This window comes from Xyrauchen texanus, chromosome 28 (assembly GCF_025860055.1).
Source record: "Xyrauchen texanus isolate HMW12.3.18 chromosome 28, RBS_HiC_50CHRs, whole genome shotgun sequence".
NCBI classification, from domain to species: Eukaryota; Metazoa; Chordata; class Actinopteri; order Cypriniformes; family Catostomidae; genus Xyrauchen; species Xyrauchen texanus.
Window position 1 is genome coordinate 36,325,756 of NC_068303.1, and position 17,963 is coordinate 36,343,718.

General features: G+C 40.2%; 1 protein-coding gene across 2 annotated transcripts in view; it reads left to right on the top strand.

Moving 5' to 3' along the window:
* Positions 1-12,394: 12,394 nt before the first annotated feature.
* The window catches only part of LOC127621757 (serine palmitoyltransferase 2-like), a 40,500-nt gene continuing 34,931 nt past the window's right edge, over positions 12,395-17,963 (top strand). The window contains exon 1 of one of the 2 annotated variants that reach the window (XM_052095477.1): positions 12,395-12,748. In XM_052095477.1, coding sequence (XP_051951437.1) covers positions 12,602-12,748 — 147 coding nt within the window. In that variant the 5' untranslated portion in view covers positions 12,395-12,601. The remainder of the gene's footprint in view (positions 12,749-17,963) is intronic. The other variant, XM_052095476.1, reaches the window with a different exon arrangement.

Sequence of the window (17,963 nt, forward strand, 5' to 3'; positions counted from 1 at the left end):
GAAAAGTGTGTGAACTAGTGTTACGTGTAAAGTTGTGGTTCTCAGTAAATCACTCGGGTTGGAACTACGGTGTCTTTTATTCGGGTAAGTGGACTTAACAGTAAGAATTTATTTAGTTATGTTTCTCATTAGGATGTCACACAAAAATCTCCCTGCCACTTTTTGGGAACATTAGTTTATGGTTACAAAAAATTCAACCAAAAGAGAACTTTCATAGAAAATTGAGAAATTGTTCCCAAAAATATGACCAAATGGTAACCTAATGCTTATGTTTGGTGGGTTGGCACATAAAAAAAAACACAGTGTCAAAGTCTTTACAATTTTTATGGATTCCATCCACACAAAACAATAACCACAACATAAAATACGGAATCATTTATATGAATTAAACCCCTTCCCCTGAATACCCCCCCCCACACACACACACACAAACACGCATTACAGTGGTCTCTTAAAATAAATTAGAAATAAAAAAAATATATATATATACTTTCAAAAACAAGAGTGCACATACACATCAAACAAAAAATGTAACATTTTCTCCACTGCCCCTCCCTGAGAACCCTCCAAAAAATCTAAATATCCACCCCACTTCCTATTAAACAAATCCAACTTTCCCAACCCTCTATGAATCGCCTCCTTGAATGCCGCAACCTCACCCATCTCCCCGCACCACTCCCGAAACAAGGGTGCCCCAGCCATCTTCCACCCCTAAGAATTATTCGCCTGGCCACCATAACTCCAGCCAAGACCCAACCTCTCACGTGGCTATCCCCAAAATCAACGACCTCCCCATCACCCAAAATGCAGAGTTTGGGGCAAAATGAAAATTGTGTGTCCAACACATCACACATAAATGCTTGAATTTTCAACCAAAATTCCTGTATTTTAACACATCCCCAAAAACATGGGTTGTGTCCCCGTCTTCTGTTTGACATCACCAACAGGTTGGTGTCTTTAAGACCAAGTCTATACAATCTAGAGGGGGTCCAATACAATCGATTCAAAATCTTAAATTGCATCAGACGCACCCTTGAATCTCTAAATGTAGACTTGATGTTTTTTAGAATCTTAGCCCATACCCCCTCCTCCAATACCAAGTTTAAATCTCTCTCCCATATCCTCTTGAGAGAAGTTTAAGACCCATCCCCCAGACACTGAATTAACAAGTAGTACACTGATGCCTCATGACCTTTTCCAAAAGCAGTAATCACCACTTGTAGAGTATCTGCCCTTTTAGTGGGGTGTATGCTACTCCCAAAAAATAGTACAGAGCAGATCGCACAGCTGTAAGTACCTGAAGAACTGAGGTCTAGGAATCCTGAAATGTTGGACCAAATTTTTAAACAATCTCAACCCACCACTCTCATATAGGTCACAGAGCATATTAACACCCCTCACAACCAACTCTCACCATTAGAAAGGAAACTCACCAATACGCAACTTTCGGTTTAGCCATATGCTTGAGGCAACATTTAAATTAAAATCTGAATTAAATAATCTGGACACTTTTGTCCATAGTGCGTGCAGATGCAAAATAACGGGGTGCGACTTAACTTCTCCAGTTAGTTTAATAGAAAGGCTTTGTAACAGTAAAATAGGGGCAAGAACTTTCTGTTCAATTCCAAACCAGGGAGAGGCTCTCTCAGGTGGAAGTGACCAATGAGCTAAATGTCTAAGACTGAATGCATAATAATACAAAAAAAACTTGGGTAAGCCTAGCCCCCCTTTGTCAAATGGCCTATGTAACTTGTTGAAATGCATCCTGGGATGCTTTAAATTCCAAATGGAGGACTTTGCTATGCTATAAAATTGCTTGAAAAAAGAAAGGGACACATATACAGGGAAAGACTGTAGTAGAAATACATTTGGAATACAATTCATTTTAATAACTGTGACAGGACAGAGGGCAGGGCCGGGTTGTGATCCTACACATCCGGTCCATTATCAGGCTAATCAAGCCTCCGAGAGGGATAAAGGCCGACTGCGGACGGTGGTGCGGGAGAGAGAGAATGTTTACGGGTAACTCTCCATCTTATGTGTGTTTTTGTGTCTTTTGGTTTATTTCTTTATTAATCTATTATTTATATTGTCAAGCCGGTTCTCTTCCTCCTTTCCATTTTTCCCTTTACAATAAGATTAATCTTTCCAATCATCAAATGTAAAGAAGCCCACCTACCCACATCACCCGAAAACCTTTTTAGTAAAGGGTCAAAATTAACTCACAAATTTGTAAGGCAAAATTTCATAGCAGAAATTACTTTGTTAAACAAACCCAGCCAATAGGTAATGTGTAGATTAATTCACAGAACTCAAAGGTGTGTTCCTCCACAAAACAAAATCCAGCCGATATAAAGTTGTTCAGTTTCCTCAGACAGACAAGCAAATGTTCAGTGAGCTGACTGTATATGAGTGCAGTAGATGACGTAATCATTCCAATGTCCCACAAAAAAACTCCACAAAACAAACTCCAGCCAACAGGAGGTATAAGCACAAGGAATGAACAGATTCATCCACAACTGTCCCGAAGCAGTGTTATTCCACAAAACAAGCTCCAGCCGCTAGGCGGAAACAGCACAAAAAGAAACAAAATATGCATCCCAAAGCTTACAGTGCCGCAGGACTCTGCCCTGCATGCCATGGCCCTTCTGCAAGTACACCAGGCCAAGACATTGAAAGAGCTGCACGTGGGTAGTCCTTAGCCCAAAGTGATGCAGGAGCTGCACTCGGCGACGATCTGCACTCAGGTAGGCAATGTCCACCTTGGTGGTCCAGGAGCACCACAAATGGCTTAATCTGGTCGAGATGAAAGATGCCGACAAGGTACGCTTCCTCAATGCTCCCATCTCCCAGATTGGCCTATTTGGCGACACCTTTGAGGACTTCGCCCAGCAGTTCTCGGTTGTGAAGAAGCAGATGGAGGCCATTCCACACATTCTGCCCCGGCATGGTACAAGGTCCCGCATCCCATCTGCTCACGCCGAGGGCATCCCCCTGCGGCTGCAACTCAGCCAACTTCTCGGCCCCGGTGTAGAGCCTAAGAGCTAAAAGCACCGGGAGGCATCCCTGAGATGGACGACCCAGGAAGGAAGAGGCCCGCTTGAACCCCGGAGCTGGTATACAGACCACTCCATCCCATGGTGGAGGGCCGGGAGGAGAATCCTGTTCCCTTTTGTTTTGTTTTCACCGCAAGCCCAAGGTGCTGCGGTACCCACATTTTCAAAAAAAGAGCGGTTTCCTCACTCCCTGGGTCATACACCCAGTGTCTATGGCTGTTGTTGTCGTGGGCCCCCCGCCTTCACGTACAAGTTCGCGGCACACACACACCCAAGCGGTCGTGGCGAGTGGCGAGGGTGCTCAGCCTCCTCCCCCATCGCTGGCCAGTCCCTACCTGCAGGTACGTCAAACACGATCCTCCCCTTAGTGTTCCTCGTTCAGAGTTTGGAGGCGTGGATCCGATTCGGCTATGCTGTGCCCGCCTGCGTTCAGCGGCATCCGTTTCTTCACAGTGAGGGGTGAGAATGCTGCTGCCCTCCATGAGGAGATTGCAACCCTTCTGCAGAAGGACATGATAGAGCTGGTCCCTCCAGCCGAGATGAAAAGGGGTTCTACAGCCCCTACTTCATCGTGCCAAAGAAAGGTGGTGGTTTTTGGCTAATCTTGGACCTGCGAGTGCTGAACCGGCCCTGCACAGACTCCAGTTCATGATGCTGACTCAGAAGCGCATTCTGTCATGCGTTCGGCATCGAGATTGGTTCGCGGCGGTAGATATGAAGGACACTTTCGAGGGCTGGGCATATCAGTACAAGGTCTTCCCCTTCGGTATGTACCTGTTGCCTCGCTTCTTTATGAAAGTTGCAGAGGAAACTCTTGCACCACTAAGGGAAGTGGGTGTCCGCAACCTCAATTATCTCTACGACAGGCTGATTCTAGATCACTCTCGAGACGTGTGCACAAGGATCTGGCGTGCCCTCCCCTTTGGGATTATGAGCACACACCACGAGGAGTAGGGAAACATCCTTCATCTGCAGAGCAGTGGGCTGGGCAACACCCAGTACCATCGCAAGATTTTATAATCTCCGGGTTGAGCCATTTTCAGCCCGTTTGTTGTCAGGTACGAACAAGTTAGTCACTCAGTGCAAGTTCATGAGACCTGCATGTCTTTTCTTCCTAGAAATTCTTAGCTGGAACCAGTACATGTGCTAGTATGCCCTGTAATGGGGTAGGTGCTCCACATGTGCTGGTTACCTGTGATAACCACTTGTGATGTTTTTTCTGTGGTACAGTTTTCCTGTATATACCTGTCTCCCTTGTGCAGAGCTCCCTCTGCCACCGACTGCTGTGTATGTAGAGCTCCTCCCCTAGAGGATCTACCTTAGCGCCTCTTCCACATGCGGCTGGTATGCCCATGTGATGTATTTGCCACATGTTAACCTCCTCTTCGGGCAGGATGTGGTCTCTGCAGTGTCTTTCTCTCCTGGGAAATAACACCTTCCTCGACGCGAATACATATGGCCCCAGCTGAAATTTTTTTAATTCTGTGGGGAGAAAAACAGGGAGAAAAGGGTGTGGCCATTGTAGAAATTTGATTAATATGCAAAGTTCTGTAGTCATATGTCACATACCATTAAACCCCAGAACTGGATTGTGATGTAAGTAATATTTAAATACTTAGATTTTGTCAATGTGTCAAACAAGCCTTATTCAGGAGCCAAACATGATGCCTTCACAGCTCCGGTCAAGGGTGTCAGATCTAACCTCACACATGCGAGAGCAAATCATTCCTTTGTGGAATCCTCCACAATTTGGGCATCCAAAAGCTCCACCAACTTTGGAATCCAAGGCAGTTGGGCCACTCTTGCGCAGCCAACAGTACTGTATTCCTCCCACACCTGGTGCAACAAGTGAATGGGAGCGAACACATATTTGCATTTCGCTGGCCAATTGTGTGCTAGGGCGTCTAAGCCCAGCAGAGTTTGAGTCAAGGAGTACCACAGACAACAATGTGTGGTCTTGAGAGTCAACCTTGGCTTCCCCAAATACCTCCCAGATCCTCAGAACAGTCTGAGGATGCCGTCTCCATTACCCCTGGCTGATACCTTGATGCAAGATCAGATCTATGCTGCAGTTCAGCAACAAGGAATGTGCACAGCACGTATCGACACGAGATGACTCTGGCACTAGAGGAGAAGCTGCACATCAGGTTCAGCTTGGACGTGACCTCACTCCTCCTGGTGATTTATGTACGCCAGTTCTGCCATGTTATCCATTCAGATCAGTACGTGAAAGCCCTGGACGACTGAACGAAAAGCCTTGTGAGCCAGATAGGTAATTTATGTGCCATGCCAACCGCTCACCTGTCCAGGTGCCAAAGGCAGGACGACCATCACATAGGGCTCCCCAGCCCGTGTTGGACACATCCATGGTCCGCGTCCATTTTGCATCTTGTCAAAAGCAGTGCCCATTTGATAAAATGTGGGTTTACTCCAAATATATAGCACGGCTAGACAATTGTGCATCACTAGTGGAGATCGGCAACCATATTGCCATGCTTGATGAGGCACTCTCAAATTAACCCAACATTGGGTTAACCCAGCAAGGAAAACTTGGCAGGGACACAGGGACATGGTCTGACAGTTATGTGGGTTCTGGTCCCTGCTTTATGATGCCAACATTGTCAGGAGTGCTTGCTCTGTCCAGAAGGAGTCTTTCGTCTGGGACGGGAGCCTGGAAGTGCAATTTTACGCCTAGGCCATGGGCAATGAGGTTTAACCGCTGACTCAGTCTCCACTTTTAGGGGAGCTAGAGCGGATTTAGCACTGACATTAGCAGGGTATCTAGCAAAGCAGCTTTGTGACTGTTGTGGATCTCTGTGAGATTGAGCCAGAGATGATGCTCCAAAAACACCAGGCTACCCATAGACCTGACTATAGACTGTGCAGTAAACATGGTAGCCCAGAGCACTAAATCTGTAGAACGACACCATTAACATGCAATTCTTTGAGCAGGTCAGCTTAATAGGCCTACAGCACTGCCATGGTGTGCAGAGGCAAACCAGTCTGACCTGCTGCCATGTAGACCTTGCCTGTGAGTGGTAGCATGGTGTAGATGGAAGCTCCAGAAAGAATCACACTGGAGGGCAATTAGCAGGGTTGGGAGGGTTATTTTTAAAATGTATTCCACTACGGATTACAGAATACATGCTGTAAAATGTAATTTGGAACTTATTCCGTTAGATTAATTAAGGTCAGTAATGCATTCTAAATACTTTGGATTACTTCTTCAGCACTTGTAGATTTTTTCACTTATTTTTACCATTAAAATATCTGCCAGTGCAGGAAGACACGTTAAAAATAGTGTTGGGCGAAGTCCCCTAAATTGGCAGTTGACGATGTTAACAGTAAAACATTGCGATGGACGATGATATCGGGGGGTTATATAATTTCATAATTACATGAAAAATTATAATTTTCTTATTTTACTAACCCAACGAATGGCTCGTCGGTGCTTTATCAGTAGGTTGCACGACACGTGAAGCATTTTGTTTTTTAGCTTTCAATTAAGAAGAGTTGTGCACTTTTTATTTTAATATATCTCTTCACATAAATATATTTTCCACTTAAAAACTATAATTTCGTTATTTTACTCACTGATGAGCAAAAGGTCGAGGCAGAAATGAACATGTACCTGCAGGAAATGGCCATTGATGGGGAAGAGGACCCGCTGACTTGGTGGAAAACGAACGACAAAAGGTTTCCGTTAATGGCAAGATTAGAACAGAAATATCTGTGCATATGTGCTACCAGTACTCCATCAGAGCGGGTCTTCAGCACAGCGGGTAGTGTAGTTACTCCAATCCGCAGCTTATTAAAACCAGATAAAGTGAATATGTTGGTATTTCTGGCCAGAAACATCGAAATTTAAACATGGTCTATGGTGAAAGATATTAGACTTCTTTACGCATTTTTCGCCATCCGTTGCGGAGCTATTCGATTTTGCATATAATTTTTTAAACGTTCATTTGTGTAGTTCATATGACCACTTTACAATATTTCAATAACATAATTTATTTTGTAGCCTGTGCTGACGTTCGCTGGTCTGGATTTATCTTAAACTGCCGATTCAGTGTATACATGAGCTATGTGACAATGAGCAAGATTTTCTGAGACACTACAACTACTAATAATTAATTAATAAAGGCTATTTTCTTGTAGCCTACAACATAAAATATTTTAATCTAAATGTACAGTGTAAGACATGTAAAAAAAAGACAAGAAGCTAACAATGTCAAGATCAATATGTGTGCAGCCTGCCTGACACGGTATTTTCACAGACTAACACATCACGTCTCTGGCATATACCACAGTATTTAAAATAGCATATATGCATTAGTTATATTCTCAATTTAATTTACAGAGCAATCCCTGCAAAGTTTTTAGGTTAACTATAGAAGAGACTAGGATTAGTGAGTCACACTAGCAAGACTCGCAAAAGGGGGCGTGGCATCACGATGGTGGCTCTACATCGTGATGTTGGTCAGCCATCATCGGCACAACCCTAGTTAAAAATACATTCTCTGAAAAACCTAAATATCTTATGCAGTGTTGTTTGTTTCTAAAACAAGATAAATCAAATTGAGCTTGTTTTAAAGATGTTTAGATATTTTTACAGGAAAAAAATACAAAAATTATTATCAAGAATATGATTTTTGCCCTAATTTCATAGCTCTTACTAGAAAAAATAAATTATGATCCAACGTGAATTTTTTTGATAAAGAAATATGATCGTGCCTGGTAACGTGCATGTAAAATGGCTAGAAATATTATTTATATTTCTTCTGCTCCAAACTTACTTCAAACTTATCTGTCAGCTCATATGAATGTAACACATCATAAGAGTGTTTCACCGCTGTTCAGATGCACTTTGGATCGCATCATTTATATGTATAAATGTTTTTAATCTGAAAGGACTATATATTAAATGAAACAAATTACAAAAAAATGCAAATTAATCTCTTCAGTAATCAAAATACGTTTTAAATGTAACTGTATTCTAATTACCAATGATTTTAAACTGTAACTGTAGTGGAATACAGTTACTTATATTTTGTATTTCAAATATGTAATCCCGTTACATGTATTCCATTACTCCCCAACCCTGGCTATTAGGGCACTTTTACACAAACTGCCTCTGCATGTGATAGTGGGCTCCAGAGCCACATGGTGCTGCATCCCAGAAGTTGCAGTGAGGGGAGAGATGAGGTACCCAGCCTATTATAAATGCATCGGAAAACATTTTTTAAATCCAAAATAAACCTATTTGTCAACTCAATTCTTTTACAATAAAGGCTTTTATGAGTCAACATAAAATACTGTACTGAACAACTCACACATTGACTGAAAAATGACACCCCTTGTCTTGATGGAAGTAAAACACACAGTCAGGCACAACACTTTCCTCATGTAAAGCCATTTTATGATGGCTAAATAATATTTCTCAATTACCCACTCTCAATAATCTTCTTATTATTTATGTCCATAAATCCCTTTATTCTATTTTTTGCAGTCTCTTCACAGTTCTCCCAATAAGTACCTACCCCAGAGTAGGTAAAACTCCCTCAAATGGCGCTTTTCCATTACCAGTACCAGCTCGCCTCGGCTTGCCTCGCCTCGACTCGGCTCGCTTTTCGCTCCGTTTTCCATTGCAGACAGTACCGCCACAAATAATACCCGGTCGTCATAGCGACACCGCAGGAAACTGCCGTGACGTAATCTTATACGCGACACACATCCGCTACCCACACACACAGGACAATGGAGGAAATCGAGTGTATGCTGTTTTTGATCCTCGGGATGTGGCTGTTTCTCACAGCAAGAAGACAAACGTTGTTTCATGAGAGGCTGAGGGCAGCAAAACGAAACACTGCTGAAAAAAACAGGAGAGTTTGGGAATTACTACAGAGTTCAGACTACGAGACGAATCCGGTTGTTCAAAGCCGACGCAAGAGGTTAAGTTATGCTAACATAGCTAACGTTTGCATATGTGTAAATACTATACTATATGCAAAGTATTTAATCAACTTTGAATACTACACTGGACGGCTGACAGTAGAACAGCAGATCTACAACAAGAAAATATGTCGAGCACGGGTAGTGGTTGAAAACGCTTTTGGTAGACTGAAGGGAAGGTGGCGTTGCCTCATGAAAAGAAATGACTGTGATGTTACAATTGTGAAATCTATGATTCTTACTTGCTGTGCTTTGCATAACCTTTGTGAGAGTCACGGAGAGGACTATGACAATGACTGGGATGCACCTGCAGCAGCAGAGCCTGTGGTGGCAGTGGCACAGGGTGTTGAGGAGGAGGGCAGAGATGTACGAGAGGGACTGATGCGTTATTTTAATTGCTAAATAAATACATTATCATTAAATATGTTGTCTCTGCTGTTTTTCATTAAAGGTTATCACAGTATACAATCTGAAAATACTTGTTCAAACCCTTGTAAAAAAAGCAAACCATCAAAAAAAGACACTGTTTGTAATAAGTTTCAAAAAGGTTTTATTTAAACACGCATACAAATAGAAAAAAAATATAATATTAATATAAATTCACACATCCAACTATATACATATGTTACATGTAGTGCAAACATTTAATTAAAATAAACAAAGGGGTTTCAGTCCAGGGGCGGTGGAACAGCATCCCGCCGGTTCAGTGCCTGGACAAGCTGGCTCAGGGTTCCCAGAAAGGCGTGGTTGAAGGACGACATTGCAGCAATCTCCTCTCTCCTTAAAGCCGCTTCGAGTTCTCGGGCATGTGCTGCATCATCGAGTGCCATCTGTAAATGGCGCTCCCGCTGTGCCATAATAATAGTTTTGTAGGCTATATCTGCGCAAACTATTTAAAAATGGCGGAGTTATTCTGGATACTCCGTCTGGCGCGCGCAATGATGACGCAGTGAATAGTGACGATTCTCTCTGACCAATCAGCAGTCGGCATTGTTTTTCCGTCACATTTTAGTATCGCCTCAGCCCACTCAGAACCTCGCCGGAGGTGGTACGAAAAAAAGTACCCGAAAGCAGGTACAGGTACAACTTTTACACAGTGGAAAACCAAACAAAGTCGAGTCAAGTTGAGCCGAGGCGAACTGGTACTGTGTAGTGGAAAAGCGCCATAAATGGCTAAAAGCAACTACAGTTCCTCATGTACAAAAGTGACAACAGTGAAAACTAGCCCCTCAAAAAGTACCTAAAACAGGCTTTAGGTTTCTGCATGGGTAAAGGGATCAGGGCAGATAGGGAAATATCGTGCCTTGACAAGTGGAACATTCCTGTACACTGGACCAGCAGGTTATGGGCCTGCATCATAGTAATGTGAAATATTTATCACGTAGTCTGAGAATTTCGGACAGTTCTATTGTAAAACTATTCACTTGACAATGTAAGCTTAATTTAATTAAATATTGTTTGGTAATAAAAGAAATGAAAAAATACAAATAAAATGGCATCATCTTTGGCTTTATATCTAATAACGCTAATCAAATGTAAGGAAATATATGACATTTGTCATGTTATCTTCTTGGTACAAAAGGTTTCATTGAAGTACACAAGATGCTATTTGAAACATTCTCAAATCATGCTAGATGACATGATCATCAGGTTTTATACAAACTTGGGGAAAAACAGTCCATGCCAGCTCGAGTGCATGCTGTGGTTAAAGCAAAATGGCACATCAAATAATAATAAATTCTGAAATTCATGTAAATGTTTCAACTCAGATTTTTTATTAAATTGTTATACTAATAATATAATTTGTAATGAAGCAGTTTTTTCAATTCGAAAAATGCTAAATTAGAAGCTTTCGCTTGAGGTCTCAGTCTTTCAGAATCCACTGGTTGTCCTTCAGGGCATTGACTTATTACATATCAGACCTTTAAAACATAACTTATTTCTTGTCAGTCCAGTCATCTGAGAGTGAATGTGTGATTGTTTATTAAACAGGAAGCAAATTCCATGAACGTTACCTTCAGACACAGCCACGAAGGCCAGACCATTTAATTAACTAGAAAGAAATTACACATTAGACAAAACAGAAATACTTTTTACTATTAGAGAAACTTCTAGGGTGTCAATCAGGTACAAATTGGTATTGATTTTAAGGTTTAAAGGCACAAAAATGCTTAAAAGTTGTTTTGCATTGCTTTGACAGTTTACACTATTTTCATTGTTTACAAAGTTTTACTTTTATATACATATTTATAGTTGTTTAGGTGTATCTTGTATTCTCTCTTAACTTACTTGGCTTACCTTTTTTGTATTACACAAATCAGGTTTTTAAACAGGGTTGCACAACCTACAAATCTGAATAGAAAATAAAAAGTATATATATAATATTTAAATATTACATATTATATTTCTTGACCTACGGAGTTGGACAAACCTGAAATTAAAGGAATATCCCAGGTTTAATACAAGTTCAATTAAATTGACGGCATTTGTTACATATTTTTTAGCCCAAAAAAATATTTTGACTTGTTTTTCTTTTAAAATAAAAAATAAATAAATAATAAAATAAAACCTGGGTTACAGGGAGGCACTTACAATGGAAGTGAATGAGGCCAGTCTGTTAACATTAAAATGCATTAACACTATTAATTAAACATTAAAAAAATAGCAACAAGACATAAACAATATGTGTTAGCATGATTGTAGTGTGATAAAATCACTTACTAATATTTTCTGTGTAAAGTGATATCAAATTTTACAACTCCGTTGCCATGACAACATAACAACCTACACCTTAAAAACAATGATTTAAACAACGTTACAGCTCAAATAATGTACATGTTTTTATCAAAAGAATGAATGTAAGTGCTTTTATGAAATTATAAGCTTCACATTTTTGCCTTAAACCCTCTAAAATGTGCCCTTTCACATCCATTGTAAGTGGGATGAGTCTAAATAATTTTTTGTGGCAATCAAAATGATGCCACAAATACTGTCGATTGATCTTAACTTGTATTGGATGTGGAATATTTCTTTAAGCATCTCCTTTCACTGACAATTTTTTTAAGCCATTTCAAGCCACATTGTGTAGCCTACACTATTTGTGGAAAATCAGTGTGATGATGATGATGATGATGATGATGATGAATAAAAAGAAAAATCGCTATTTTTTATATTTAGCAAGTTTTTTCTTTTTTCTTTTTTTTTTTTTATCTTTTCAGAAAACATAGATCTTTTAAAATTCTTGGAGGGGGAAATGTTTACATACATCAGATTTTCCATTACTCTCTCCTGTTTAGTCCAATAAGAAAAGAAGAAAATATGACGTAAAGGCAGAATGTTTGTGTTGGCCACGCCCTCTGTTGGGTTACTATCGGTTAACGACGTCAATCGGATTATAAATATTCATCATTAACGGCGCCAATGCAAGACGTTGTTCAATCTCATTGGCTGTGTGCGGACTTGGAAGGCGCGTCTTTACTGAATGCTGTCAGTGGGCGTGAGATTGCCATTCGACGGGTTTGTGAGGGATTGGGATCTCCATAGTTAGATTACGCTAGGGAAGCGGGCGATTAAGCGCACACAGCCGGCCTGCCATGACACAAAGCTCCGCTAAAAAGATTCTGAATGGAGAGACCTGCCACCGGACGAGCCAAGCGAAGAAAGCGGCTAGCAACGGGTTCGTGAAGAACCACTGCTTTTTCCAGCAGCCGCTGAAGAGATTCCGCCGCCTGGCGGAGAAGGTGAGGCCGCCTTATTTGCTCTACACATACAGAAACACGCTCCAGTGTAGCAACACAGAGCCGCGTATTGTGTTTATAATAGTTTTACACTAGTATATTACACTGGCTCTCGTTTTAAGTATTAAAAGTTAATATCTGATGCGTTTGATTTGGGTTAGAAAAAAAACTTTATATTTATGTGTGTGACTGTTCTGTTGTTTCTCTCACTATGTGTATCGTTTAGGTTTTAACCTGATTATTTTCAATTATTTTCACGACCGAAATCAAAGTGGCTAAATTAATATAAGTATTACCTGTACAATTGTATTTTCCGCTTCTTTATTAATTTAAATTTTAAATTTAAATATAAAATATGAATTACCTTATATATAAAGAGATGCAAGTAGCAATTTCAGGGCAAAGCACACCAATGGCAAACATTTTCATTGAAGTTAGAATTCCGCTGATGATGATTTTAAACCGTTGAAAAAAATACATTAGTTTAAAGCAGCTCAGTAATTCTAATCCAATAAACTTTTTGTCAAATCCTGCAATCTCCTCACAGTCTGCTAGCTGTCAGTTCCATGGATGGGCTGAAAAAAAACGTAGTATTTGTACACAGCCCTGGCTCTGTAAATGTGACAAAAACAAAGTGGATCAGACCAATCCACAGAACTCTACTCCAGCCGATCAGCAACAGGGGGTGGTTCTTGTGCATGCACAGGATGGGGGGTGGGGGCAGAGCTAGAGGTAAATTAGAGGAGTGATGGCAAATCTGGCTGTTGCAAACTTTCTAAACTCCAAGGAGGACAAATGGCTGAGAAACGAATATAAACGAAAAAAAGAAGGATTATGATAAATTGAGGGCTAGGAGCTGTGTCAACATCGGCGAGGCTTTTCAGAGATGGTGAGACCTCCGAGAGGTAAAAGGCTTGAAGAAGTTTCTCTTTTTCCTTTCGATAGGTGGGTAACATCATTTTTGCTATGTTTCACTGAACCCGTATATTAGATTTAGTAGCAGGAGAGATGTGAGAGTCTGGAGCTGATATGTTTAAAATTTGGAGGGCGGAGCTTCCAAAGGAGCTCTGAAGGGAGGGGTGTTTGTTTTGGCAGTTGAGTTTGAATATCAACAGTGTTTCACAGGAATTGCCGAGTGCACCTTTAATGACTTGTAGTGTAAGAAAAGTGCTTAACTTTTTCCCAATAGGTGGCGCTGTATGGTATTGTCAAAGCTTGGTCACAGTTCCACATATGATGTTTCATGTCTCAGATCCTTATTGGCATCTTGACATATCATTTGTTTATATTTAAAGGTGCAGTCACATTTCTCTTCGTATGGTCAATTTTTGAGGGCAAAATACAGTTATACTGAACCTTTCTACTAAGCAGGGCCTACAGGTTTAGTATAAACTAGCTTAAAGGATTAGTTCACCCAAAAATGAACATTTAGTAATTGTTTACTCACCCCTTTTTTGTTATAACCCCATATAACTTTATTTATCTTTTTCCACATATATCATGGTTGTGATGATGTACACCAAGATTTGTGTCAACAGATAAGTCGACTACACGTCGGAACGTGGTTTAGTGTGGGGGAAATTGAATTGCTGTTCAGCAGTTCCAGTGTTATGGATGTGACATGATGTGAAAGCGTAAATTTTTACATCACATATAAATTACTCATGACCAGTATATCTAACCATTTGAATGGATAATTATAGACACCTGCAGATAGATTCCAGGCATCAAAAGAAATGTCAGTCTAAACTAGTTTTCTTCCAATTTAGTTTGGGAAATTAACTTGCGTCATGGACATGAGTTTTTGGAAGATGCACTTTGGGTATGCACATTCCAGAAATAATACAAGCCAAATAATGTAGGAGGGTTGGCACTCCTAAGAACATGTTTTTTTTTTTTTTGTTTTTTTTTTTACATAAATGGGGGTAAAAAACATTGTGTAAATAATTATGGTATTATCTCATAATTGTATATTCTATCATCAGCTTGTTAATTAATAAACTTGTATTACTTATCAGCATGGGCATATATTTAATGATAATATTTTTGGGAACACTTCACAAAACTTTTACAAATAAGTTTTACAAACATTAACAAATATTACTGTTTAAAGGTGCACTCCATAATTTTTTTTGTTAAATGTGCTGTTAATGAAAACTATTATAAAGTGTTTTTTTTTCTTATTAAATTGAGATGAATGGTTATTGGATGGAATTAATTGTTTGCTGTTAGGGTTGAGTTCATTGTTAACATAGGTGACCGGGTCAGGTTTCAGTTGTCTCTGTTTATATTGACACGAGCATGGGACATTTTGTGTAGTGTTCTTGTAACTGGAGAACAATATTTTGCAACCTGAGGATGTTTTACCAGAGGCACTTATGAGCACCATGGGAGCAACAACTTTTCCAAGAACATGAGTGTGATGTTAGGCTTGTTTTTCTAGTGCTGAACTGAGGCCCTAATCAAGATCTTTTCTCATATGACTTGGGTTTGCAGCATAACTTCTTGAAGATTACACTTGTAAAGCTCATAGCGAGCTAAACAAAAACCCTTCATGTACTCAATCACACCCTATTAAGTCGTTTCAGTTTGAGATAAAATTTCCAATCCACTTTAAAGCATTTTGTCCACCTTGATCCAGGAAGGAGTGGGATTTGTGCTAATGCAGGGCTTTATAAATTGGGCATTATACAAATTGCCAGTCTTAAATGTGAAGTATGTAATTTCTGTGCTACTAATGGACCAAATGGATTTGCAAAAATAAAGTATGTTTTCAAACAACCTTTGCCAACACCCCTTATAATGCCCTTTCACACTCTGGTTCCTTATGAACAAATAGGCCATACTAAATAAAAGGTGATAAATGTTTAACATCATAATAAACAAGACCACTATAACGTATACAAACTGGACAGGAAGCGTGGCAGAGGAATCAGGTAGTGCGATAACATTTAACGGGTTGTAGGGGGATCCAGCACATGAGGTACGAATTGTTCTTCTGGTAATTAGTAAGCGTAATGATGCATATTCTGTTTATCTTACGAATTTATTTGGAGCTCGATAGTAATGAGCTAACTTGTGTGGCAATACCTTGAGTGTAGCTTACCTGTTGAGAAGCAACTCAAGTTTGGCATCTCCAAGACATTTGTACCAAATGTACAAATCCATGTATTCCATCAATAAATATGATGTCTTGAAATCGCATGCATTATATTGCATATATACATATTAGGGATGCACCGAAATTAAAATTCTGGGCCGAAACCAACAATCCAGGATGCACTTGGCTGAAAACCGAAACCGAAATGTCCTTTTTTTTTTTTTTTTTTTTTTTACCTATTTAAGAAAAAAAATTAATATTTTTGTGTATAATTGTATTAACATTATACTTTTTCATTAATTTCATGAATTTAATGAATCTGAATTGAAAAACTACAAAGCAATAAAATAAATCACACTTTTATTGAAAGTAACACACCAATAATGGACAATTATTAAATATTATTCTTCATTCAGTTCTGTAAAAATCAAATTTTACAGATTTTATTAACAATTATCCAAATAATGTAAAGTTTTAGAAAACTATTATTATGCAAAACAACAGTCAAGTAATGAACTTAGCTAGCATCTTTCAAAAAGTTTAAATATGCAACAGTAATTTTAATTAAAACAAAAAGGCAGAACACAGAATGGCAGAGGGCCTCTATTCCACTGATCTATATATAACTATAATATATAATTATATATATATATAGATCAGTGCTGTATTCTGTTTATGTAAACATATGTCAAATCAAATCACTTTATTGTCACACTACCATGTACACAAGTGCAACAGTAGGTGAAATTCTTGTGTGCAGTTCCGAGCAACATAGCAGTCATGACAGTGACAAGACATATACCAATTACAATAAACAACATACTTACACAAAACAATTTACAAATCAAATGTACACATACTTACACAACACAATAATTATATACAATACACACAATATACAATACAATAAGGAGTATATGAAATATATATATGAAGTAGTATATTGAGGAGAATATGTTGACAGTCCAGTGTGAGATATGAGATGAATAAAGTGCAGTGCTAATTATTGATCATGATAGATCAAGTGTTCAACAGTCTGACTGCTTGGGGAAAGAAGCTATCATGTAGTCGGCTGGTGCGTGTCCTGATGCTGCGATACCGCCTGCCTGATGGTAGCGGTGAGAGCAACCCATGACTCGGGTGGCTGGAGTCTCTGATGATCCTCCGAGCTTTTTTCACACACCGCCTAGTGTACATGTCCTGGAGGGAGGGAAGCTCACCTCCGATGATGTTTCTGGCAGTTCGCACCACCCTTTGCAGGGCTTTGCGGTTGTGGGCAGTGCTATTGCCGTACCAGGCAGTGATGCAGCCAGTCAGGATGCTCTCTACAGTACTGGTTTAGAACCGTGTGAGGATGTGGTGGTTCATTCCAAACTTCCTCAGCCGTCTCAGGAAGAAGAGGCGCTGGTGAGCCTTCTTCACAATGGCCTCAGTGTGGACGGACCATGTGAGTTCTTCAGTGATGTGGACACCGAGGAACTTGAAACTGCTGACTCTCTACCGGTGCTCCATTGATGGTGATGTGGCTGTGTTCTCTGTCTTTCTTCCTGAAATCCACCACAAGCTCCATGGTTTTACTGACGTTGAGGGAGAGGTTGTGCTCCTGACACCAGCGTGTCAGAGTGTGCACCTCCTCTCTGTAGGCTCTTTCATCATTGTCAGTGATCAGACCTACCACCGTCATATCGTCAGCAAACTTAATGATGGCATTGGAGCTATGTGTTGCCACACAGTCATGCGTGTATAGGGAATACAGTAGGGGCTCCAGTGTTGAGGGTCAGTGATGAGGAGATGTTGCTGCCCATTCTAACCACCTGACGTCTGCCTGACAGGACATCCAGGATCCAGCTGCACAGCGAGCCGGTTAAGCCCAGAGCCCGGAGTTTCACATCAAGCTTGGAGGGCACTATGGTGTTGAATGCTGAGCTGTAGTCTACAAACAGCATTCTCACATATGTGTTCCTTTTTTCCAGATGGGAGAGAGCAGTGTGTAGTGTAGATGCAATGGCATCATCAGTGGAGCGGTTGTTGCGGTAGGCAAACTGCAATGGGTCCAAAGAGGGGGGGGAGAGCAGAGCAGATGTGATCTCTGATTAACCTCTCAAAGCATTTGCTGAT